This window comes from Ranitomeya imitator, chromosome 5 (genome assembly GCF_032444005.1).
Source record: "Ranitomeya imitator isolate aRanImi1 chromosome 5, aRanImi1.pri, whole genome shotgun sequence".
NCBI classification, from domain to species: domain Eukaryota; kingdom Metazoa; phylum Chordata; class Amphibia; order Anura; family Dendrobatidae; genus Ranitomeya; species Ranitomeya imitator.
In genome coordinates this window covers 135,692,867-135,720,322 of record NC_091286.1, presented here as the reverse complement: position 1 = coordinate 135,720,322, position 27,456 = coordinate 135,692,867, and the positions used below count along the sequence as shown (strand labels likewise).

The window sequence follows — 27,456 nt, the reverse complement described above, 5'->3', positions numbered from 1 at the left end:
GAAGGATAGGAGCACACATAGTCCAGGCCAACATGACATCTTCAGTGTAGAATAAGGCAAACGGGTCACCAGGAATCTCAGAAGACAAAGTCTCTTTGTGCCCAACAGGGCTAGCCTCCTCAATGGACTGGACCATTTCCTCTGGGTAGACAAGAAGCAGGGACTTGGATGCTACTGGTTTGATATCTTCACCAGCCGGCCACTTAGAAGCCGAAGGAACACTCACAGGATACATCTTCTGCCCGATATCCAAAGACAAATTTTCAGGTAGCAGAGATGTCTTGAAATCTTCACCAGCCGGCCACATGGAAGCCGAAGGAACACTCACAGGATACACCTTCTGCCCGATATCCAGAGACGAACTTTCAGGTAGCTGAAATGTTCCAGAGTACTGAACACAGGAAAAATCACTGGAGAATAATAACTCCACCGGATCAGGAAAAAACTGAGAGGAGAAAACTTCTGTTTTGGAATCTTCACCAGCCGGCCATATGGACGATGAAGGCACCCACATAGGAACCATTTTCTGCTGATTATCCAGAAAAAAACGTTTAAGAGGCGGAGGTATTTCCACGAACAGGTTACAGGTATAGTCATTAGAGTAGTGAGGAGAGATTTTCACCGCTTTCCCATCTTTGGTAACATCAGCACTCTTTGACTCGATGACTAACGGGTTCCTGGTATAGTCACCGGAGACGTGTGGAGAGATAATCACCGCTTCCCCATCTTGGGTGACATCAACACACCTTGACTCGACGACTAACAGGTTACTGGTATAGTCACAAGAGACGTGTGGAGAAATAGTCACCGCTTCCTCATCTTGGGTGACATCAACACACCTTGACTCGACGACTAGCAGACCAGCTGAAGAAGAAGACAACACAGTTGACTGTCCTTGATGCTTGGGAACCAGACACCTCTCATGAGTGACTGGGTAAATTCAAGCGAAGTATTTTGCAAGAACTCTTGACCAGAGCGGGTGGTAGAGTCCTTGGCTCAGAATGACCCATGGGCATAACAGACAGCATACGGTAGACAAACTTCTTCGTGTATAAGACTCCAACTTGGAACTGTAGTTGTCCTTGCAGGACTAGACTGCTCTTGAGTAGGGCTTGACCAATTTCAGACAACGCCCTTACAGGGTTCTGGAGCTGTATGACAGAGACCACACACTGACTCCGAATGGTTGGCGACTTTACCACACCAAAACTCCTGGAAAACAGAGACACAGTCTTTGATTTTAATGGAGAGGAAGAACTCTCACCTAGGGCAGCCTCTCCTGCTGGCCCAGGGTTTTGGAGTTTTAGATCTACAGGGCAGAGACCGTCAGGATGTTCCTTGCAACCGCAGCGATACCGCGTTCCCTTCTTGCGGCTGGATTTGGGCTGCTGCTTTGCCAGCCCACTTTTATCAGCCTTCTGGGGTTTTGCTTGGGTAGCTGCTGGGACAGGTAGAGGAACAGGTGGGTCTTGGACGGACTTGGTCAGACGTGACGATTTCTTCACGGGTTTCGCCCGTCTGGACCGCCTCTCAGATCTAGATGGGGAAGACTTCACAGGAGCAGCAGGACGAGGCTTGTCAAAGACTTTATGGAAAGCCACCAGGAAGGCCCCAAGACTCATGACGATAGGATCTCCTGCTTCCCAGAGGGGACAAATCCACATTAAAGCATCTCCTGCTAGATAGGACATGATATAGCCCACCTTAATCCGGTCAGAGGGAAAACAGGCTGCATTCTGCAGGATGTAGCGCAAGCACTGTTCCAGGAAGCTTTGGCATTCCTCTGGATTCCCATAGAACCTAGGTGGGTCTGCTGGGTTGTGCTCTTCCTCATAGGCCAGAAGTTGGTTGTAGAGAGCTGACAAAAAAAGAGACTCGCACATCCAAACTAGTGTGAATAGGTGCATACCAGGAGCAGCTACCTCCATACATGAATATACAGAAAACACAAGGAAAGAAAGCAGGGAAGGAAGCCACAGGCAAGGAGACCGAGAAAAGACAAAGTACAGACAAGGCAATAGAACAAGACACAGGGACAAAGACACAGGGACCAGGATATTCTGCCTCCTGGAGGGTGGACTACAAGATCAAGGCAATAGCACAGAGAAAAGCTCAGAGGGAGTAACTCAGAGCAAGGCCAGGCAAACTCAGCAGCTAAACACTAACTGAGCTAACACATTGCACAGGCCCAGACCACAGGGTGGAGCTGCACTATATACAGGAGGCCTCTTGATAATTGGTCAGGAACTGATTAGACAGGTGCACCTGATTCCTATAAGAACCAGAGAGTTCAGGCGCCGGCCCCCTATACACATAGCCATGAGGCATGCAGAGAGCAGAGACACAGAACATGGAGCTGGGATGAAACAGAAACCACATCATGGCCTGGAGCAGTGGGTAAGATTGTGTGAGAGATGTGAGGCCATGACGTGATGCCAGCAGAGTTGTTACACGGTGGTTGGAACCAAAGATCTCAAATTTGAACTCATCAGACCAAAGCACAGATTTCCACTGGTCTAATGTCCATTCCTTGTATTCATTAGCCCAAACAAGTCTCTTCTGCTTGTTGCCTGTCCTTAGCAGTGGTTTCCTAGCAGTTATTTTACCATGAAGGCCTGCTGCACAAAGTTTCCTTTTAACAGTTGTTGTAGAGATATGTCTGCTGCTAAAACTCTGTGTGGCATTGACCTGGTCTCTAATCTGAGCTGCTGTTAACCTGCGATTTCTGAGGCTGGTGACTTGGATAAACTTATCCTCAGAAGCAGAGGTGACTCTTGGTCTTCCTATCTTGGGGCGGTCCTTATGTGAGCCAGTTTCTTTGTAGCGCTTGATGGTTTTTGTCACTGCACTTGGGGACACTTTCAAAATTTTCCCAATTTTTCAGACTGACTGACCTTCATTTCTTAAAGTAATGATGGCCACTTATTTTTCTTTACTTAGCGTTTTTTTCATGCCATAATACAAATTCTATTCAGTAGGACTATCAGCTGTGTATCCACCAGACTTCTGCACAACACAACTGATGGTCCCAACCCCATTTATAAGGCAATAAATCCCACTTTTTAAACCAGACAGGGCACACCTGTGAAGTGAAAACCATTTCCGGTGACTACCTCTTGAAGCTCATCAAGAGAATGTCAAGAGTGTGCAAAGCAGTCATCAAAGCAAAAGATGGCTACTTTGAAGAACCTAGAATATAAGACATAATTTCAGTTGTTTCATACTTTTTTGTTAAGTATATAATTCCACATGTGTTCATTCATAGTTTTGATGCCTTCAGTGTGAATGTACAATTTTCATAGTTATGAAAATGCAGAAAAATCTTTAAATGAGAAGGTGTGTCCAAACTTTTGGTCTGTACTGTATAATAGCAAGGCCGATGTTGATTAATGAACATGTCTAATTGAAAAAGCTGGAAAAAAAAATGGCATGGGCTCCCGCACACTTTTCTGCGCCAGAGGGGGAAAGCCGATGGCTGGGGGCCAATATTTGTAGCCTGGGAAGGGGATAATACCCATGGCCTTCTCTAGGCTATGAATGTCAGCCCGCAGCTGTCTGCGTAGGCTTTACTGGCTATTAAAATAGGGGGACCCCCCAAAAAAAATTACGTAGGGTCCCCCTATATTTTATAGCCAGAAAGGCTATGCAGACAGCTGCGGGCTGATATTCATAGCCTAGATAGGGGCCATGGATATTTGCCCCCTGGCTACAAATAACAGCCCCCAGCCGTCCCGGAAATGGCGCATCTGTAAGATGCACCAATTCCGGCACTTAGCCCCTCTCTCTAATCCTATAGTAGTGAAAGGGTTAAACACACAGCCAGAAAAAAGTATTTTAATATTATTAATTTCACCATACTTACCATACTCGATCACCTGCAAAAAAATAAAAATAATAAAGCAACCGTATACTCACTTTCCGCCATAGTCCAATTAATAATGAGTGTCCCACGATGATCACCCCTATAGAACAGTGACATTGGGTGATTTCACTGCTCTATAGACCTTCAGTGACACACTGACAGGAGACAATGGCTCCTGCAGTGCATCACTGAAGAGGTTACCTGAGTTCAGGGTCTCACTTTATGGCAAAGCTGCGTGGGAAATTTCCCACACAGCTGTGCCACAAGTGAGAACAGGGACTATGTTTCACAGCAGCGGAGGAATACACTGCAGAAGGATACCTTCTGTCATTGTATTCCTGGAGCCCCTGGAGAGTGGTCGCATTAGCTGATGTGGCTGCTCTCCACAGGAGATCGTCGTGGGACACTTGTATTAACTGGATATCTGCAGATCAGGGAGTATATTGTTTGTTTATTATTTTAATATTTTTTACAGGTGACAATGGCTTTGGGGATCAAGGTGATGGTGAATATGTACTCTATGTTGTATGTACTGTATGTCTATATGTATGTACTGTATGTCTATATGTATGTGTTGTATGTACTGTATGTATGTACTGTATGTTGTATGTACTGTATGTTGTATGTATTATGTTGTATGTACTGTTGTATGTACTGCTGTATGTTATATGTACTGAATGTCATATGTTGTATGTACTGTTGTATGTTGTATGTTCTGTTGTATGTACTGTTGTATGTTGTATGTACTGTTGTATGTTCTGTATGCCATATGTTGTGTGTTGTATGTACTGCATGCTGTATGTTGCATGTACTCGTCATATGTTGTATGTACTGTATGTGTGTATGTGTTTTTTTTTTTTTACATTCAACACATTAGCCGAATGATGGGACTACTACTGACCCAACATTGGCTAATGTTTCAATCACTGTCATTGTAGCAGGCATAGCCCGATGGGACTTGTAGTCCCATCGGACAATGTCTGCATGCACACACACAGACATATCCAAAGACCCCCCCACACAGCCCCGCAGACCCCCGGACAGCCCGGCACTGACCCCCGACAGCATCGCAGACCCCCAGCAGCCCCGTACAGACCCCCAACAGCCCCAGCAGCCCCAAACAGACCCCCGGTAGCCCCACACAGACCCCCGACAGCCCCGCATAGACCCCTGACAGCCCCCGCAGACCCACTGACAGCCCGCACACCCCACTCACACACATACACGCACACAGTCACCGCCCACACTCCGCCCACACACTTCCCTCCTCCCGATCTGCAGCATTTCACCCGCAACTAAACCGTGGGTGTGCCCGACTCAATGCAAGTCTATGGGTGCAGAAACGCTGCAGATCCGCACAAAGAATTGACATGCTGTGTAAAAAACAACTCTGCGTTTCCGCGTGTTTTTATCCGCAGCATGTGCACAGCGGATTGGGTTTTCCATAGGTTTACATGGTACTGTAAACCGCATGGGAAACTGCTGCAGATCCGCAGCGTCCAAAACGCTGTGGATCCGCGGTAAAATCCTCAACGTGTGCACATGGCCTAAATGTTAAGGGCCTAAATAGCCAATACAAATGCTCATTGGCTTGGTGAGAAGTAATTAAAAGACAAACTAACAAAGCTTGCTTACAGGAAACAAAAATTACCAAGATATAAACAATATTTTCTTCCTTTTAAGCAAAGATACTATTTTCAAGGAATAAATCACACATACTCAAAGGGTAGTGAGACTTACAAGCTTTTTTCATCTTGGAACATATGCAGGTAATTAATATATTTCTAATTATTCTAAAATATATGCCCTCTGATTTCACATTTATGTCTGTAAATTGCTTGTGTTTTGTTGGAAGAACAGTATTACTCTCACCAATTATAATATTATGACTTTTTTAATTCTGTTTAAACTTCCCTTAATACTTAGACGTACTGCCCCCACTTTACTGTTTTTACGCCTCTCTAGACCTGTGCACAGCATGGTATAGAGAAGAAGAAGCTGTTAGTAGTGACTCTATATAATAAATGAGTTTCACTTTTTGTGTTGAAGAACTGAAATAAATTAACTTTTTGATGATATTCTAATTTTGTGAGATGCACCTGTAGAATTCAAATCCCTTCTATTTGCATACATATGATATGAGGCCAGTGGGTGGTGAATCTGAGGAGCACCTCCTGCTCTATAACATCCCGCCTGCAGATCAGACACCATGACAGGTACTCTTAAAATGAGCACAGATTAGGGAATTTTTACATGTTAGTGGTTAATCTCTATCTTTAGAATTGCATGTACTAACAGCATATAATAAATATAGATATTCATGATAATTACGGCACATACTGTATTTGAACTTTTTGAGTTTCAATCACTAGCAGCAAAGCTGCAGGTTGGTATTAAGGTTCATTCAGAACTGTGTCTTCAGAAATGAATAAATCCTTGCAGGTAGGGACACATAAAAATACACATTTTCTTCTGCTTTTGACCTTTTCAGTAGCATTTTAAAGCTCTCATTATTGTATATCTTCAGAATGTTAAAAGCTGTAGCAGCCGTGAAAATATATCTCTGACATTCCAAGTATTTTTTTTATCACACTACTGTCACCATTCTGGACATTTTCTTTTGATTTATTGCACAGAAATATATTTATCTACATTGAATGATATCCTATTGATTCCTATACATATCAGCAATTATGTTTACTATGTTACATCTAATAAAACGTGACTTTCGAGCATTGGCTTCGTAAGGCTTTTCTAGCAATGTCAGACTTTGGTGATGCTGCAGAAAACAAAAGGAAGATTCTAGAGAGGAGTGGAACTGATGAAATTCGAATTCACCAAATCCTGCTTGATTTTATTGGGAAATTCAATATACAGCCAATTTAGTCTCTGTGAATTGAGTGTTTTTTATTTTTCTCTGGGGTCTGTAGAGCGAGACCCCATAGCACAATAAATGTAAGATATAACAAAACTAAGAAACCAACACTCTCCTCATAATTGATTTCTGCTAATTACTATACACTGTATGGCGCATGGCGTGTCTTCTTACCACCGCCACATTCTGAAACCTTGGGCATCTTTGCGCTAGGCCAGGACTTTTATCTGCATGTGATTAGAGTATCTGTCATAAGGTTGTTCTCCGCGTCCTGACGTCACAACATTAACATGACCTTACAAAACAAATACACAGAGACATCTGGGACTAGTTGGGGTATATATGTTAGTCTAGTGTAAAGAATATGTGGGTTTCAGAGCATGGAGGTGGGAAAAAGACTGCACTAACAGTTACTTATGATAAAGGAATGATTAAAAAAATTTTGAGGAACCCGATAAAGCACTCCTAATTAGAGATTGGTGGTTCAATTCACTAGGCTCTGTCCTATCAACCAGGTCAGTAGTTTCTGGCTGCTGGACAGGATCTTCAGAATCTCTTAAGGCCCCGTCACACATAGCAACGCTAAAGCGATCCCGACAACGATACGACCTGTCAGGGATCGTTGCTGCGTCGCTATGTGGTCGCTGGTGAGATGTCACACAGTGCGATCTCCCCAATGACGCAGCAGCGATGCGGCGACCTGTAGCGACCTGTAAAACGATGCTATTTCATGACGATTCAATGGGACGTAATGTAAATTAGGTCGTTGGTAAGGTGTCAAACACAGCGATGTGTGCGACCCAGCGGGACCTCAACGATCAAAAAACGGTCCAGGCCATTCCGACACGACCAGCGATCTCACAGCAGGGGCCTGGTCGCTGGTACGTGTCACACATAGCGAGATCGCTACTGAGGTCGCTGTTGCGTCACAAAACTTGTGACTCAGCAGCGATCTCGCTAGCGATCTCGCTATGTGTGGCGGGGGCTTTACCTTCTGGGATTCCCGACATCACTTTTTGGTTAGACTGGCTGGCGCGACATCTTCACTGGTGCTAGTCAAAAGCCATACTGGTAATCCCGGAAGGTAGGAGATTTGTGAGCCTCCCACCAGGTGACTAGAGACTACTGACTGGAGAATGGACCAGAGTGCTGAGAATAAATCCACCCATTACATTGTAGAGATAAATTATCTTGACATGTAATTTTTACAGTATAATGAACTAATACTGTACAAAATGAATGCCCAAAACAAATCAAGGAAGTGTTATATTATTTCATTGCACCCCACAAGAATTTTTTCCCTTTTTCAATCTAAAATAAGGTAAATTAAATAGATAATAGAAAGATATAGCTTTTGGAAGGCAGAAATATAGAAAGGAAATGGAGGAAAGGCTTAAAACACAGTCAGTACTGTTAGTTAAAATTTCTCACCACTGAATGAATAGCATAGTGGTCTTTAGTGGTACTTTGCAGACCTACCTGGCACTCTTTTGGCCCAGTTAATCATGTGCACCAGCTCCTTGTCTGCAAGGTTTGTGAGCAGTGTCATCATAGAGGCTTCACTGAGAGGTTTGGTTGAGTCATGCTCTGAATATACAATGGGTGGCTCAGCTTCCATTAAGGCACTAATTAGCTGTTCTGCTGTCAGAGACAATACTGGGCTCAATTTCATGCTTTTAACATTGGGGTTCACCCAAATTGATGCTGTCCTTATTTCAGATGTATTCCCATCACCCTTCTGCTCCTGCTCCTCCTTCTGACGTTTGTGTTTCATCATTCGTCCTCCTCTGCGATCTTTCCTAATACCTAAAAACAAATACAGACACTATTAAACCTCTTACAATAATGATAAATCCACCAATTTACCATGATATTGTATGTTCATGGGCTATAAAATATACCAATTACTCAATTGTTTGGTTGAAAGTAGATTTGCACCATGGCACCAAAAAGCCAATACTAACAGATGCATAATGTCAAGCATTAGGCTTTGGCTACACTATGACTTTTTGTGGCGCTACTGATTTATTTTAACTCTTGAGCTATTTGTGCAGTCAAAAGCAGTCATTCAGTTGTATGCAATTCTGTGGACTACAGCTTCCACTTAATAGTTAAAATCAATTAGTAGAGCTGTAAAATGTTGCAGTTCAGCCATGGCCATAATGAATATGAAATATCTAATCGATTTCAAGACTTATGGGTAAATTCATGATTTTCTGTGAAGACTTCTGGATGTTGTTTGATCTCAAACATGTACAGCGGTTGGAATAAGTATTGATCACGTCACAAATTTTATAAGTAATTGATGGGATGACAGCTTCAAGACCTCTCCTGTATTGAGAAACTAGTTGCATGCATTGCTCAGGTGTGATTTTGCCCCATTATTCCATACAAACATTCTTCAAATCCTGAAGGTTCCGTGGGCTACTTCTATAAACTCTGAGATTTACTTGTTTCCATAAATGCGATTAGTTTCCCCATACAGGAGGTGTTTTGAAGCTGTTATCACAAACAAAGGCTTTTGTATGAAGTAAATTTCAATAAGCATGTTCAATACCTGTTCACTGTGTCATTTCTAATTATTACACATAACTTAATTTGTGGATTTCAATGGTTTGATTTCATTGCCTCTGTGGATTGGATGGTTTGTTATCAACATTCGGTGAGAATTTCATGTCAGTAGCACCTTTAGAAATGTATTTGTTTAGAAAATTGGAGACCTGTTAAATACTTATTTCACCCGCTGTATCTCCAACATTAATGGCTTGTTGACATGGGTTGTATGTGCTGTGGATTTTCTGTTTGTAGAAATATCGATACAATTACTCCAGATAATGCCGCTGAGATTTTGCAGGACATATGTTCCGTGTGGAAATACCTTTACTCCATCTAACACCAGTTCTTCCACTTTGATTAGTAAAACTGGAAATTTTAAGTTATGTTTCATTTCCCAATATGAATATCTGAACTCACTAGTGACCGAATGAATATTGTGTAGCTATGTTCCAAATTTTAGTGAAACAGCTTCTTAGAAAAGCTTTGTAGCCACAAAGGTTGAACCTACCCCAAATTATTATTCTATTGTTCTAGAAATAGTGGTTTTACAATCTCACATTGCTATGATGTTTAGGTTTAAACCCCTAAATAACAAAGAACTATACTTGAATATTAGTCTTAAATTCTCTGATGACACCATGTGCGTTATTTTGTAAAGAAAAATAAAAACACCCACCACAGATGCTATGGTACCAGTAAACATCATTAAATGAAATGCTAAAAAAACTGAAAATAGCCTAAAAAGCAAATGAGAATAACATACTCATTATCCTAGGACAAGGGGCCAAAGGTGTGGATTTTATAGAAAACAAGCCAATTGGTTCCACGTATTTCATGTAAGATGTTGCTTATTTGGCAGTCAATGATTCTAGTGCACTATTTAATTTTTAGTGGGATTAAGACTGCACAGGAAGGGCCTTCAGCATTGATAACCTCCATGACAAATGGTAAATTATTTCACCATCGTTTCTTATTCTCTTTAGGGGATTAAAATTTCCAGAATCCACTTATGATTACATATTAGAAAAAAAAATATTTTGGACATGGCTTATGATAACGGTTATCATGTTTTCTAAAGAAGACTAAATACTCCTAAAGGTTGCCTCAAATATTTGTGGTTTACCAGCTACTGAAAATGATGGAAATGCTTTTATTTGGACTGTTCTCTGTTTGGCTTGGTTTTCCCACCAACTTCTGTGATTGATGAACTTAGATTCCATGAGATGTTCTGGTCTTCAAAAATTAAAGCTGTCCAGAAATGATACAGTATCTGCTTTATATCAGAAAATTAAATTACAGGAACACACCTAAATTCCCACAATATGTCTCTCTGCACTCGTGTTATCTTAACCTTCACCCACTATCCTGTTTGCACTTATAATAAGATTAAATCGCGTAACATATTGGCCAGTTAAAGGGCAGGTTTGGTGTAGAAGACAGCCTTATTTTTTTTTATTCCAATAAATTTTTGTTAAGTTTTCAAAATTCAATACAGCCACCTGCCAACATGGCTGGCGGGACCACATACCACATTTTCCGAACCATAAGACGCACTTTTTTCCCCCAAAATTTTGGTTGTTGCCAAGATCTGAATTTGACACGGCTCCCGGCGGCCATTTTGCTGGAGACCACGTTATCACATCGCAGCAACGGAGCTTCAGGGGCTTCAGGGCTTTGAAGAAATGCTGGCAAAGCCCCACCACCACCACACTACAGAGTGCTGCTGCCCCACAGAGCGCTGCCACCCTGTCACCCTACAGAGCCTTGCCACACCACAGTGCCCCACCACCCCACAGAGCCCAGCCACCCCACAGAGCCCAGCCACCCCACAGAGCCCCGCCACCCCACACAGCCCATCCATCCCTCAGAGCACCGCCACTGCACAGAGCACCGCTGCAACACAGAACACCACCACCGCAGCAGCCTGGGATGGGATTTCCCAGAGGCCACTGCACCAGCCCGGACCACCGAATGACCCCTGTGACCACTCCTCCACCTGTGCCGATCCCTTCCCTGTTAAGCTGAATTCGGACTATTTGACGGACCCCCATTTGACACATTTTTCCCCCCATTTTCCTTTTGAAAATTTGGGGTGCGTCTTATGGTCCGGTGCGGCTTATAGTCTGAAAAATATGGTAACTAACAGAGGATATCTGTGCAATATATCAATAACACAATGATCTCAGCTTTTCCATCAAGTAATCATGTATTGTATATTAAATTATGAATATTAAGCAGTGAACATAATATATTGGACAAGCAGGCAATATGAACTGTTACTCCATAATTAAACCCAAACTCAAAATGTGCATGGTCACATAGGAGATGGAGATTCCACCATTACTTTTCTAATTCTCGTCCTGTCTCAATGAAGTGGGGTGGACATAGGACTGTCTAACCAGGGATCTCATATGTGGGATATTCTATTCTTAGCTGTTAAGGATTGAACAAAAGATAATTCATGTTGACAATTTAAGTTAATTCGTTCAACCACTTCTCTAATAGTAAGTACATTCTGATCTTTCCATTGAGCCGCGAGAGTTAATCTAGCCACAATTAAAGTGTGAGTTAGGGAACCTCTAAGATCAAAGGAGCTTTATCCATTCCAATGTGAAGTACCATTAAGCTGGGGTTCAATAATATCCGCATCATAAGAGCCTTTTAAATAAGATCGGCTACACCCTCCCAAAATTTAGTGACTATGGGATAAAACCACCACAGATGACCTAATGTACCTTTCTTCCCACATCCTTTCCAACATACTGAGGACTGATTTAGAACAAAATGAGCTAGTTTCACTGGCCACTGGTACCATCGTAGGTGTATCTTTTTCAAGTGTTCAATATGGTTTATGCACGAGGATACACGTTGTACCTCTACCAAACCCACCCTCCATTCGTCCAGTTCCAGGCATATGCCTAATTTTGATTCCCATTGCTTCATATAGGATAGTTTATGTAAGGGTTGGCGGAACGCACCGAATATATATTTATTAGAAGAAGTTGGTGCATTCGCAACCCGGGATCCACCATGCAGGAAAGAACCTGCTGCTAGATATGGCGGTACAATATAGTAGTATAAACAGACTCTGTTACTTCACAGAGTCTGTTAGCAAAGAGAACGCTGTGCCCTGTTTATCTCACAGAGGAACACAGCTACTTAGTAGAGCAGATAGTGGTCATGCAGTCAAATGCAAACATGCAGCTCCTCTCCGGTGGAGCCGGAATTCTAATGGCTATACGCCAGCCCTGAATCCACTCACATGAAACTCCTTGCCAGAGGTGCCAGCATTCTAGGGGCTTATTTCAGCCGGGTCCCTGAATACACACATGCAAAACTCCTCGCCAGAGGTGCCAGCATTCTAGGGGCTTATTTCAGCCGGGTCCCTGACTGCATACAAACATGACCACACTGGCGCTGAGCTCATAAATAAATTGATACTAGCGCATGGCCGTGTGGTCATGCACACCTTTTATAGCTGCAGCAAGTACAGGACCTTCCTAGAAGGACCAATGAGAGGCTGCCACAGATGTTGAACACTTTCAGGACCTTCCTAGAGGACCAAAAGGATTTGCTGCAGTACTTGAGCATGTGACCCTTGATCTCCAATGAGAGATTTTACCCTGGGCATGCTCAGAAGGAGAAAAGTGGGACTTAGTCCCAAAAACATCTGCTCGCCGCTGCCCAGTACTGGCCACAATGGCAGAAGCTGGAAAGGCAGCAGTAACACTCTGCACAGAGTCAGACTGAGCAAGATGCTGGGAACGACGCGTCCGCTGAGCAGGCTCCGCTGTGGCAGGAGAAGAATGGGAGACCACAGCAGAGATGGCTCGAGATTCCCCCTGTGCAGAGGTGGGAATTTGACCCCTAACAGTTAATCAACTAAATCTATCTCATTCAGAGCTTGATTGAAACCCCTTTAGAATTAGATTCCGGTCGTAGAATATAACTATTAGCCCGGTGTTCTATGGGAAGAGTGAAAAATACAGATTGTGGTGAGGTCTGGATGAGGTGTCGAAGTTGTAGGTATTGGCAAAAATAATGCCGAATCCCTGGAAATTTTGCTGTCAATTGATCGAAGGGGATGACCGAAAAATTGTCCATTAAGTCTTGTACATTTTTTACTCCCACCTCTACCCATTTTTGAAGATAAAGAAAGGGAATGTGAGATTCAAGGGCTCTTAGTGAGATGTCAGGGGAATTTTTATCAATTTTGGAGCCAGTGTTCTCCCATATTTTAGGCAACCTCCATTGTCGGGAGGCACGGAGTATAGAAGCTATGTTTACTAGTCACAGTTTCCAATACCGATCTGATCCGCTTAGCAAAAAAAGATTCTATTTGAAACCATTTGTTGGGGTTGTTGACTAGCCACCAACTCCGGATACTCCTAGAATGGCTGCTCTATGATACGCTAATATATTCAGAATTCCAATTCCTCCCAAATCGTAGGGATAGTACATTGTTTTACTGGCCACTCTGGGCATCTTATTAGCCCATATGAATTGGTTGGACATCCTCTGAACGGAAGATATATATCTCAGGGGGATCTTAATTGGGAGGCATCTAAAGCAGTATAACATTTTTGGAAGTAACATTATCTTAAAAGTATTAATTCTGGCTATCAACAACAGATACAATTTGAAGATTCTCTAGGTCCTTTTTTATGGACTTCAATAATTTGGGTATATTCCTGTCTAGCAGACTTTTGGAGAGGGTGATCATAATACCCAAGTATGGGATTCCATCTTCCACCCACTCAAAAGGATATTGATGCTTCAGGCGGTCTCTCACATTGGGGGAAACTAAAATAGAGAGAACGAAAGATTTAGTGGTGTTAAGTTTGTAATAAGATATTTTGGCAAACTCCTCCAATGCGAATAGAATATTTTGAAAAGATGATTCTACATTTGTACATAATATAATAATATCTGCTGCATATAGGCCAATTGTATGTTCCACTGACCCCACCTTAATTCCCCGCATGCCACAGGAAGCTCTAATCCTTTCAGCCATTGGCTCCATACACAGGGCAAAAATAATGGGGGATAGAGGACACCCCTGATGGGTGCCATTAGATATTTTAAATGGATCTGATAGGAACCCCAAGGATAACACTCTTGCATTGGGGTTAGAGTACATGGCTACCACAGCTGAAATGATGGGACCTGTTAGTCCAAATTTACTTAGTACACTCCTTAGGTAACCCCAGTGCATCTGATCAAAAGATTTTTCAGCATCAAGTTACAACAATGCACTGGGGGAACCACAGAGCTCAGCAACTTTAACCCCTTCATGACCGGGGGATTTTTCGTTTTTCCGTGTTCGTTTTTCGCTCCCCTCCTTCCCAGAGCCATAACTTTTTTATTTTTCCGTCAATTTGGCCATGTGAGGGCTTATTTTTTGCGGGACGAGTTGTACTTTTGAACGACATCATTGGTTTTAGCATGTCGTGTACTAGAAAACGGGAAAAAAATTCCAAGTGCGGTGAAATTGCAAAAAAAGTGCAATCCCACATTGGTTTTTTGTTTGGCTTTTTTGCTAGGTTCACTAAATGCTAAAAATGACCTGCCATTATGATTCTCCAGGTCATTACGAGTTCATAGACACCAAACATGACTAAGTTATTTTTTATCTAAGTGGTGAAAAAAAATTCCAAACTTTGCTAAAAAAAAAAAAAAAAAAATTGCGCCATTTTCCGATACTAGTAGCGTCTCCATTTTTCATGATCTGGGGTCGGTTGAGGGCTTATTTTTTGCGTGCCGAGATGACGTTTTTAATGATAGCATTTCGGTGCAGATACGTTCTTTTGATCGCCCGTTATTGCATTTTAATGCAATGTCGCGGCGACCAAAAAAACGTAATTCTGGCGTTTCGAGTTTTTTTCACGCTACGCTGTTTAGCGATCAGGTTAATACTTTTTTTTATTTGATAGATCGGGCAATTCTGAGCGCGGCGATACCAAATATGCGTAGATTTGATATTTTTTTTATTGATTTATTTTGATTGGGGCGAAAGGGGGGTGATTTAAACTTTTATGTTTTTTTTATTTTTTTCACATTTTTTTAAACTTTTTTTTTTTACTTTTGCCATGCTTCAATAGCCTCCATGGGAGGCTAGAAGCAGCACAGCACGATCGGCTCTGCTACATAGCAGCGATCTGCTGATCGCTGCTATGTAGCAGAATTGCACGTGTGCTGTGAGCGCCGACCACAGGGTGGCGCTCACAGCGACGGGCAATCAGTAACCATAGAGGTCTCAAGGACCTCTATGGCTACAATGGAGACGCATCGCCGACCCCCGGACATGTGACGGGGGTCGGCGATGACGTCATTTCCGGCCGCCCGGCTGGAAGCGGTAGTTAAATGCCGCTGTCTGCGTTTGACAGCGGCATTTAACTAGTTAATAGGTGCGGGCAGATCGCGATTCTGCCCGCGCCTATTACGGGCACATGTCAGCTGTTCAAAACAGCTGACATGTCCCGGCTATGGTGCGGGCTCACCGCGGAGCCCTGCATCAAAGCAGGGGAGCCGGCATCGGACGGTATAGTACGTCCGATGCCGGTAAGGGGTTAATCAGATTAAGCATTCTATGTGTCCCATCCATTGCCTCGCATCCCGCCACAAACACAACTTTGTCAGGGGAGATAAGTGAAGGGATAATGTGGTGCAGTCTCATTGCTAATATTTTTGAAAATATCTTCACGTCACAATTCAAAGGAGAAATAGGCCTGAAGTTACCTGTGCATGTAGGTGGTTTACCTGGTTTCGGTAATGTAGTAATCGTAGCCTACAGATTAGAAGCGGACACAGATTCTTTTACCTGCCAATGCTTACAAAGTCACAAAAGAAATGGGTATAATATTTGTTGGAAATGGCAATAATATTCATTTGGCAACCCGTCTGGTCCGGGGCTTTATTACTCTTCATCAATTTAATAGCAGTCCCAATCTCCTCCTCAGTGAAGAGAGCATTAAGACAGTTTAACTGGTCTTGGGATACTAGGGGTAAATTAATATTTTGTAAATATTGATCAATATCCAACTGAGATGGTTGAGGAGTTTGAGGGTCTCTATGTAGATTATAAAGTTGGGCGTAGTATTGGGCAAATAGGCCTGCTATCTCCGTGGGGTTCTGAACATAATTTATATGAGGGTCTACAAGGTGATCAATTCTGGTTCGCATTTCACTTTTTTGACTCTGTGTGCTAGTAGGGCTCCAGTTCTGTCCCCAGTTACATGAAATCTCGTTTTCATTTTTTTAAAGATTATATGCATAAATAGAAAGGAGATTATCTCGTAATTTATATGTAAGCTTGCATATAGCCTCTGAGTTATCAAAGGAAGGGTTGGATTTATTAATTAGTTCTAATTGATGGAGTTGCGTTATCTTATTTCATCTCCTCTCTCTTTTCCGTTTCAAGTAAGACACCTGTTGAATGAATATTCCTCTAATCACCGCCTTATGTACTGACCATAAGGTCTCATCTGAAACCTCCACCACATCATTAATGTTAAAGTAATGTTAAAGTTCTGATGACACTTTCTCCAGCCCATGCTTGTCAAGGAGAAGAGAGGTATTTAATCACCACCTAGTGGATGGGTTTGCTTGGTGTCGCAGGGCAAGTATCAAGGTCACTGGGGCGTGATCCAACCAGGAAACTAATCCAATTTTTGCTGAGACTCATCTGCTAAGGCCTTAAGGTACCGTCACATTTAGCGACGCTGCAGCGATATAGACAACGATGCCGATCGCTGCAGCGTTGCTGTTTAGGTCATTGTGTGATCGCTGGAGAGCTGTCACACAGACAGCTCTCCAGTGACCAACGATGCCGAAGTCCCCGGGTAACCAGGGTAATCATCGGGTTACTAAACGCAGGGCCGCACTTAGTAACCCGATGTTTATCCTGGTTACCATTGTAAAAGTTAAAAAAACAAACAGTACATACTTACATTCCGGTGTCTGTCCCCCGGTGTCAGCTTCCCTGCACTGTGTCAGCGCCGGCCGGCTGTAAAGCAGAGCACAGCGGTGACGTCACCGCTGTGCTCTGCTTTACGGCCAGCCGGCGTTGCCACAGTCAGTGCGGGAAGCTGATGTCGGGGGACAGACACCGCAATGTAAGTATGTACTGTTTGTTTTTTTGAACTTTTACAATGGTAACCAGGGTAAACATCGGGTTACTAAGCGCGGCTCTGCGCTTAGTAACCCGATATTTACCCTGGTTACCAGTGAACACATCGCTGGATCGGCGTCACACACGCCGATCCAGCGATGACAGCGGGTGATTAGCGACCAAAAAAAGGTCCTGATCATTCCCAGCGACCAACGATCTCCCAGCAGGGGCCTGATCGTTGGTCGCTGTCACACATAACGATTTCGTTAACGATATCATTGCTACGTCACAAAAAGCAACGATATCGTTAACAAAATCGTTATGTGTGAAGGTACCTTTACTATTGACTAGAAAATAATCCAGTGTACTGTAGGTCTGATGTCGAAAAGAATAGAAAGCATAGCCCCTTTCGCTGGCGTGATAATATCTCCAGTAATCATGTAAATGGAACTCGCTAATCAAAGGTTTTAATTCATTCCGGAAGTAGTTCTTTTTATTAGAACAATCTAAAAGTCTATCCACAGGAATACTGAAATCTCCACAAATAATTTGATCTCCCTGAGATTATTCGGTTACCTTCTGAAATACTTTGCGTGGAAAGAGAATCTGTGCATTATTTGGAGCATACACTGCAACAATAATATGCATCTGACCGTTAAAAGAACACACTAAAATCAGGAATCGACCCACTGGGTCTTTATAAGAATTTTTACAATGAAAGGCCACCATATTTTTAATTAATATACATACCCCTGATTTCTTGCCAGGGTTATTTGCAAAGAATGTGTGTGGGAAGACATGGACCTGCTCCAAACCTCCAGATCATGGTTAGACAACTCCTGGGTTAATTTCTTCAACTGATTGATTTTCCTAGGAGAGAAAGGAATCTTCCACTCAGACAGTTTTTCTTCCGCTTGTTTGGGAGAGTGACATACCACCAGTCGACCTTCATACGAGACTAACAACTTCACCTGCGAGAAACCCCATCTGTATCGGATATTGTTGTCTCTAAGAGACAAACATGGGCATATTCCCTCCTCTTAGCCAATGTTGCTGCAGAAAGATCTGGAAAAACTTGGAGGTTTTGCAAATCCTCTGGCAGGCTTGGGTTTTTCCTTAGTCTCTGCAGAAATGTTTCTTTAGTGGTGAAAAAATTCAGTCTGGCTTATGTGTCTCTAGGGAGATCAGGATTTATATGGCATGGTTTAGGGGTTCTATGAACTCTATCCACCATCAGATTTCTAAGGCTAAAATCAGGGAGAACTGCTTGAAGAAATGATTGCAGGATGCCTCTTCTATGAACATTATTCCTTCTAGATCTGTCCTCTAGATCATATACTTTGTCACTAAGCTGGGCTAATTCTTCTTTCAGAGCTTCATTCTCATCAATCAGGGCATTATATTATGTGGTAAATGCTACCATCTTATTTTCCACATGGGAAGTGTGTTCTCCCAGGCTGGAAATCGCTCCTTTCATCTCCCCAAGTCCTCTCTTAATGAGGCTCTTAATGAAGAGAGGAGACTCTCTATATCTCCTTTTGCAAGAGGTACATTATGCTCCTGCTCCCCTGTGTCCAGTGCACTTCCCCCCATGCCATATGGGGAGTGAGAAAATCCAGAGGGAGATGCAGGCAGTACCATTTTACCTGAACTCCCAGCAGGCTTCTCTCTGGAAAAGTCCTCCAATCTTTGTGGGGATCCACGTTTCTGTGTTCTTCCCCTGATCATCATGCGCTTGGAGCTTTCAGACACATGCAGCCTGTGTTATGAAGGTAAGGATTCTGGCTGGAAGCTGCTGTGTGCCAGTGTTAGGTCCACAGTCTCAGGAGCCCTGGATTCATGCGACTGCTGCCATCTGCTTGCAGGCCACGGCCCCAGAAGACAGCCTTATTAAAAACATCAAATGCATATAAATTGTTGATAAATATATTGTAAATCTTTATGAACTAGTTTGACAAATTTGAGACAAATTCATAGATTTCCTAAAATTTTATATGCTGTTATACTGAATAAACTGATATAAATTTTCAAAAATGGAGAAACTCTCTGTGCTACTCACTACAGTTGAATATGCATGGGCACTGTCACCTAATGTTTTCACCATACAGTCATGAATTTCTGGATAAAAATTGGACCAATTTTTTATCCAATTGTGTCAACCTAGTCTGTCTACAGTTAGGTCCAGAAATATTTGGATATTGACACAAATGTTGACATTTTAGCTGTTTACCAAAACATATTCAACATACAGTTAAAAAATCAATATTGGTTTAAAGTGCAGATTCTCAGCTTTAATTTGAGTGTATTCACATCTTAATTGGAGTAAGGGTTTAAGAATTACAGTACTTTAGTATGTAGAGGCCTCTTTTTAAGGGGACCAAAGGTAATTGGATAATTATCTCAACAGCTCTTTAATGGGCTGCATTGGTTATTTCCTCATTAATCCTTCATCATTTAAGCAGGTAAAAAGTCTGGTGCTGATTCCAGGTGTGGCATTTGCAATTGGAATCTGTTGCTTGTTAACCCACAACATGTCGTCAAAGGAACGCTCAATGAAAGAGAAACATGCTGAGAAAAAGAAGAAATCCATCAGAGAGATTCCAGAAAAGTTAGGAGTGTCCAAATCATCAGTTTGGTACATCCTGTAAAAAAAGAGTGAACTGGTGAGCTTAGAATAGGAACTCAAAATGGCCTACACGTTCACGACTCGGCAACAGTGTTGAATGATCGCAGAATCATTCCCATGGTGAACATAAACCCCTTCACAGCATCCACCCAAGTGAAGAACACTCTCCAGGAAGTAGGTGTTTCAGCATCAGTATCATGATTGTCTACCATAAAGAGAAGACTTCATGAGCGCAAATTCAGTGGGTTCATCACAAGGTGCAAACCATTAATATGTCTTAAAAATAGAAAGGCCAGATTAGACTTTGCCAAAAAAATCTAACGAAGCCAGCCCAGTTCTGGAAAAGCATTCTTTGGACAGATGAAACTAGATCAACCTGTACCAGGATGATGTGAAGATGAAAATGAAGACTTGGAATGGCTCATCCAAAGCACACCACTTCATCTGTAAAACATGTTGAAGGCAGTGAGATGGCATGGACCTGCATGACTTGCAAAGGCACTGGGTCACTAGTGTTTATTGATGATATAACTGAAGACAGAAGCAGCCAGATGAATTCTGAAGTTTACAAGACTATTCTTTCGGCTCAGATTCAACCAAATGCAGCATGATTAATTGAACAGCAATTCAAAACATACTGCAAAAACAACTCAGGAGTTTTTTAAGACAAAAAAGGGGAATATTCTGCAATGGAACAGTCAATCACCCTTTCACAATCCCATCGACCAAGCAGTTCACATGCTTAAAGGGGTGCTCCAAAGGTCAATAATTTTGTTTATCTAAATTCCATTCTATTTAGTCCCATAATCTAAACTATTTTTTAATATGCTTGCATAAAAAATTCCCTAATGTTCCCTAACTACGCTATCTAACTGCTACTGTGTTTTTTTTCTTAATTTCTTTGTGATGATGCTTCATCTGACTATCACAGTGCATCCTCGGATATTCAAGTGAGGCATCATTGGGGAGCAAAGGCTGCAGTCACTACCACAGCCTCTGCCCTCTCCCTGAAATCAAGCATCATCGATTATGCTCTTTTCAAGGGTGTGGCAGGGCGGGTCTAGTCCCTGCTCTGTCCCTGCACACTGTTATTGAGCGATGTGCACAATTACAGCGTGCTCTGTGTTGCCAGCTCCGATCAGCAGTAGTGAACAGAACAATGCACGCTGTTAGTGCATTTGTCAGGATACCCAACATTCAGAGACCAAAGTCACCCCAAAAAGTGACATCACACCACCATATTTTCTCTTATTTGAGGGAATGGGCTTCTTATACTTATCACATTTTGATCAAACTCTGATCAGAGTGTGATCAGACTGTGATCCGATTTTCTCGGATGAGGAGAAGATGGAGAAAAAAATTTCTCTATCTTTTCCATTCTGGCATAGTTACATAGTTACATAGTTATTAAGGTTGAAGGAAGACTATATGTCCATCTAGTTCAACCCATAGCCTAACCTAACATGCCCTAACATGTTGATCCAGAGGAAGGCAAAAAAACCCCATGTGCAAAGAGTAAGCTCCACATTGGGGAAAAAAATTCCTTCCCGACTCCACATACGGCAATCAGACTAGTTCCCTGGATCAACGCACTCTGATTTTTCCAACGGACCATCATGGCCAAGTGCCATCCAAATATTTGATGCAAATTGTGTCTGCAGCTAATTTTTCGTTGTAATGGATCGAGACAACGAGGAAAACATCAGATACGTGCACAGACCCATGGAAAACATTGGTCCGATCGCGATCTGGTGTTTTGTCAGATCTCACTTGGACTGAAAATGGTCATCTGCACTACCCCAAAGTCAAAGCAGCGAGTTGCAAATCAGTAGGACCTACAAGAAGTTGTTCTTGAAATTGTACTTGTAATTGTCAAACTGTACTTTTGAATCACCCTGTTCATTTTCTTATGTGATATGCTGGAAAATGGGAAAAAAATTCAAAGTGTGGCAAAATAGCAAAAAAAGCGCAATACCATAATTTCTTTTTTAAAATTTACCATGTTTACTGTATGGTAAAAATTACCTGGAAATATGGATTTCCAGGTAAATATGATTATAGAGCTACCAAACATGTATAAATAATTTTTTACTCTGGTGAAAAAAATGTTGGTAAAAAACAAAAAAAAATCACTTGTGTCCCCATTTTCCATGACCCATAACATTTTCAGTTTTTGGTCAATGGGGCTGTGTTAGGTCTGTTTTTGTTTGTACCCTGAGCTGATGTTTTTATTGATCCCATTTTGAGGTAGATACAACATTTTGATCCCCTTTTATTGCATTTTTTACATTAGGCAAAAAATGTAATTCTGGTGTTTAGATTTTCTCATTATGCTGTTTACCGATCAGGTTAATTAATTTTATATTTTGATAGATTGGATTTTACTTTTGGAATGTAAGCAAAGACCAAGAGCTCTACAAGAGGGCCAGTGCTGGCTCACTGGGCAAAAAACTAGATAACAACTCTGGCAACTGTGTTAAAACTATGCTCACACTGCCCTTTCAGATTCCTTTAACAATTTTATCACTTTTTATGGAAATGATAGCTCATAATATGTTATTATTCTTGCTGTCAATATGAATGAACTCCTGATGCGTCTCATTAAGTCAATGATGTTTGTTCAGTCCCACATGAAAGTAATAGACACAGTAAAGTATTAATGTGATGCAATCGTGACCAAACATCCTATTACGGTACATTCTAGACATCTCAACTCATCCATTGGTACTATGCTATGCTACACTTTTCCTAAGTGTATAAAACAGACAAGTTTATAAAAAAAATCAACTGTTTTTAATCCAGTAAAGAAAGGATGATTTTTCAATTGTTGGTATTTTGTATGTATTCTCTATGACTATATTTGACACCCGTATGACATATGTTACATAACTCAAAAATAATACAATAATTGCAATGGATCTAATGGATCCCTTAAAGGGAGTCTGTCACCCCTTTTTTTCGATTTGAGATAAAAATATGGTTCAGTTGTGCATGAGCTCTGCATTACAGCAGTACTTTTCATATCCCCCGATTCCCCACCTTTGCTGAGAAAATACCTTTGTAATCTCCCTGTTTTCCAATGTAAATTACCCCGATCCGGTCCTATGGGCAGGGCCTATTTACCATCACTCCTCAGCGTTCTCGACGTAACGAGATCTGTGAATAGCACAGATCCCTTACAGTTTCTGCGCATGCGCATTGAATTGGCCTCTAGCGCCTACGCAGTGTGCTTTGCCCAACTGTGGTCAAAGCATAAAATCACTATTGCTCATGCGCCCACATTTTTCATTACGCTCTTTGCCCCCTTGCATGGCAAGACTTCCGGGGCACAGAACGTAATGTAAAATGGCGCATGCGCAATAATGATTTTTATGCTTTGCCCACTGTTGGGCAAAACATACTGCGCACGCACGAGAGGCCACTACAAAGGGCAGGCACAGGAAAACAATGCCAATGCAGGAAAGAAGAGTAGAGCAAGGCAGGAGGTGGGGAGAAACGGCGAATAGGCCCCGCTCATCGGACCAGACTGGGGTAATTTACATATGAAAACGGAGAGATTACAAAGGTATTTTCTCAGCATTGTGGAGCTAAAGCACAATTGAACCATATTTTTATCTCAAATAGAAAAAAAAAAGGGGTGACAGATTCCTTTTAATGATGAGGAGCGCTGTACATGGACAGCGCTTGTGGGTAGAGGGTATTGAGCGGGTTCTGGAGTCGAGCCGTCACCATTCCCATCAATTGATGGCTGTTATTCAGCCATCTTCTGCTTCTATCAGTTGCATGTAGTGCTGATCTCAGTCTGCTGCTGTTAAAGGGAATTTGTCAGTAGGATCAATCCTCCTAAGCTGTCTATATGGGCATGTAAGTTACAGAAATTCAAATACAATTATATATTGATATCTGAAATCTGATGTCTTATTCCAGAAAAATCCATGTTTTTCCTGTACGGGAATGAGCTGTTCAGAACCATGGACTGGACACTGATCTACATGAAAATCCTCCTCCAGGGAATATTTCTAATAAAAGGAGGCATTACCAGGGTGAAGTGTAATAACTGACACTTTACTTTCAAAATCACATACAGCTCTGCAGTGAGATGGGAACAAGCACAGTACAGCAGTGCTAACACAGTACCTGTAGAGGACATTCATAGTAGACATGATGTTTACTACATAATGAAATATAGTTGTATTGCAGTATATAGTACAAGCAACTCAGACAATCGCAGCTTTCAATCCCCCAACTTGACTAAAAAGTACAGTAAAATGTTAAAAAAATATTTTTTTATAAAAATTTGAAAAACATCAAATTTCCAAAATTAAAAATAAAAGATATTTATAAATGTATACCTATTTGGCATCACCCCACCATAAAAATCTGATCTATCATTAAATAAAACAAATTAACCCAAACGGTAAACACTGTAAAGAGAAACAAAAATCAAAATGGCAACTCTGCAAAAAAAAAAAAAAAAACATTAAGAAGCAATTTAGCTTGCCACAAGCTAATTTTCAAAATTTCATTTTTTATTTTTTTTTACCTTTTTAAATAAAAAAAAAATTCTACAACATTGCTATTGCTATAATGATACAGACCTGAAGAATCATATTGCCAGGTTATTTTTTATCAAACAATGAATGTCAAAAATAAAATATAGTTCCTGGAAGTAGGCGAAGGAAAAATGAAAAGTGCGAAACCAAAAGCCCAGTTCTTAAAAGGGTGGTGCGATACCTATAAAGCTATACATGTTCTCAATCACTACTATTGATCCAGGATGTTATCATGTCATGGCAGTGACAGTAGCTGTGGTTAGTGCCCCAAATGCCATCCTATGATGACGTTTTGTCCCAGCAGGGGCGATAGGTGCTGCAGAGAAATGAGTGCAGCCCCAGCCTCCTGTGATGTCCCGCTTTAGACTCATCTCACACAAAACGTCACAGGAAGTAAAGTTAAAAAAAAGCACATTTAGGATTAGCTAGATATGGAGAAGTGTAGGGAATTTAATAATAAAGCTAAATGCCCCAACGCCATCCCATGATGACGTTTTGTGCCACCAGGGGCAATAGACGCAATAGAAGTGAGTGCAGCCCCAGCCTCCTGTGTTGTCCCATTTCAGACACATCTCCAACAAAACATCACAAAAGGTAATGTTAAAAAAATCACATTTTGTATTTTGGGATTAGTTAGCTAGGGAGAAGTGTAGGGAATTTAATAATAAAGCTAAATGTCCCAACGCCACCACATGATGACGTTTTGTGCCACCAGGGGCCATAGACGCAATAGAAGTGAGTGCAGCCCCAGCCTCCTGTGTTGTCCCATTTCAGACACATCTCCAACAAAACATCACAAAAGGTAATGTTAAAAAAATCACATTTTGCATTTTGGGATTAGTTAGCTAGGGAGAAGTGTAGGGAATTTAATAATAAAGCTAAATGTCCCAACGCCACCACATGATGACGTTTTGTGCCACCAGGGGCAATAGACGCAATAGAAGTGAGTGCAGCCCCAGCCTCCTGTGTTGTCCCATTTCAGACACATCTCCAACAAAACATCACAAAAGGTAATGTTAAAAAAATCACATTTTGCATTTTGGGATTAGTTAGCTAGGGAGAAGTGTAGGGAATTTAATAATAAAGCTAAATGTCCCAACGCCACCCCATGATGACATTTTGTGCCACCAGGGGCAATAGACGCAATAGAAGTGAGTGCAGAATGCAACGAAGAAACAGAAAGCAGCACAGCCTGATAACGAGAAGCAGTGTGGAATCACTCAAAGAACTGCTGAGCCTGACATCCATAGGGAGGTGCTCACGTCTGAAGCACAGCAAGTGTTTACTTAATGGAAGATAAAGAAAGACGTGGCAACACTCACCAATCCTGTGAAGCAGACTGTGACCTTTATTCAAGCAATGGTGAAGCCGTCTTCACGGCGCGGGGGAGAGAGGAACAAGAGAGGTGAGCGGGGAGGTCCTCTCCCCGCTCACCTCTCTTGTTCCTCTCTCCCCCGCGCCGTGAAGATGGCTTCACCATTGCTTGAATAAAGGTCACAGTCTGCTTCACAGGATTGGTGAGTGTTGCCACGTCTTTCTTTATCTTCCAAGAAGTGAGTGCAGCCCCAGCCTCCTGTGTTGTCCCATTTCAGACACATCTCCAACAAAACATCACAAAAGGTAATGTTAAAAAAATCACATTTTGCATTTTGGGATTAGATAGATAGGGAGAAGTGTAGGGAATTGAATAATAAAGCTAATTACAGAAGTGGTTAGGGTTTAAAGATAGGTATTTATAAAAGGTCTTTATAGGTTTCAGACCATTACTGTAGGGTATTAGAAATTGAGGTCATATGGATTATATTTGTATGGCATCCATTTTTTCACATGAACCTGCACTGGTTGGGGAAGCTTGACCTTTTTGGAAAGGACCGAAATGTATACAAAAAATATAAGTATAGAAATATATGAATGTATGGCTATAATTTATGGATATATTTTAAATGCTGTAAGCATTCACTGTGTGTCCCCGACAGGCTTCTTTAGTATATTTATTATTGGTAAACTCTTAGTCAGATTTTTAAGCCAATTGTTGAATTAAAACCAACATTATGTCATTATATGCTTTAACATTTAACCACTTCCCAAAACTCCATGCTCTTGACCAGATGAATTTTGGAAGTGGTTTCATGCTGTATATTTGGGATACATGTGTATTATATCATCTTATGATAACAATTGCTATAGATGTTCCTGCCAAGCAATAGACACTCATTGTAAATGTGGCGCCTCTCTTCCAAGATTATTATAAACAAAAATAAAGTAAGCATTTAAAATCATTTTATGGGTTTCCATCACCATATATTTGTCCTTCATAAACTTCAGAAATAATTTATATCATAAAAGGAATGAAAAAATGTGTAAAGAACGTTCACTCCGCATCTTTATCAATGATATAAAATAAAATGAATCAAAAGTGCAAAATATCGTCAACATTGTTCTTTTTATTTTTTTGGTTTAGGTGGAAAAATTACCTTTATATATCTTTTGATGTTAGTAACATATGTTAGTAGCTTGCAGTAGAAAAGTAATATCTAAAACAACCTGGAACTGTGCGAAAGGCGAGTACATACATGCACAAAACACAGGGTCTCCATAGACTATTATTCACAGTCTTAAACAAAAAATAAAGTTATATTGATAAGTCAGCATATTATTATTTATTATTATAGCACCCTTTATTCCATGGCACTTTACATGTGAAAAGGGGTATACATAACAAAAACAAGTATAATAATCTAAAACAATACAAGTCACCGACTGGTACAGGAGGAGGCTGGACCCTGCCCCCGAGGGCTCACAATCTACAAGGGTGGGTGAGGATACAGTAGGTGAAGGTAGAGCTGGTCGTGCAGCTCTTTGGTGGTTACTGCT

The 27,456-nt window shown here is 41.5% G+C and overlaps 1 protein-coding gene across 1 annotated transcript in view; it reads right to left on the bottom strand.

The window, feature by feature from the left end:
- The window catches only part of ESR1 (estrogen receptor 1), a 316,090-nt gene that overhangs the window by 53,362 nt on the left and 235,272 nt on the right, over nt 1-27,456 (bottom strand). Inside the window, exon 4 of the mRNA XM_069769174.1 lies at nt 8,217-8,543. Within this exon, the coding sequence (XP_069625275.1) occupies nt 8,217-8,543 (327 nt within the window). The remainder of the gene's footprint in view (nt 1-8,216; nt 8,544-27,456) is intronic.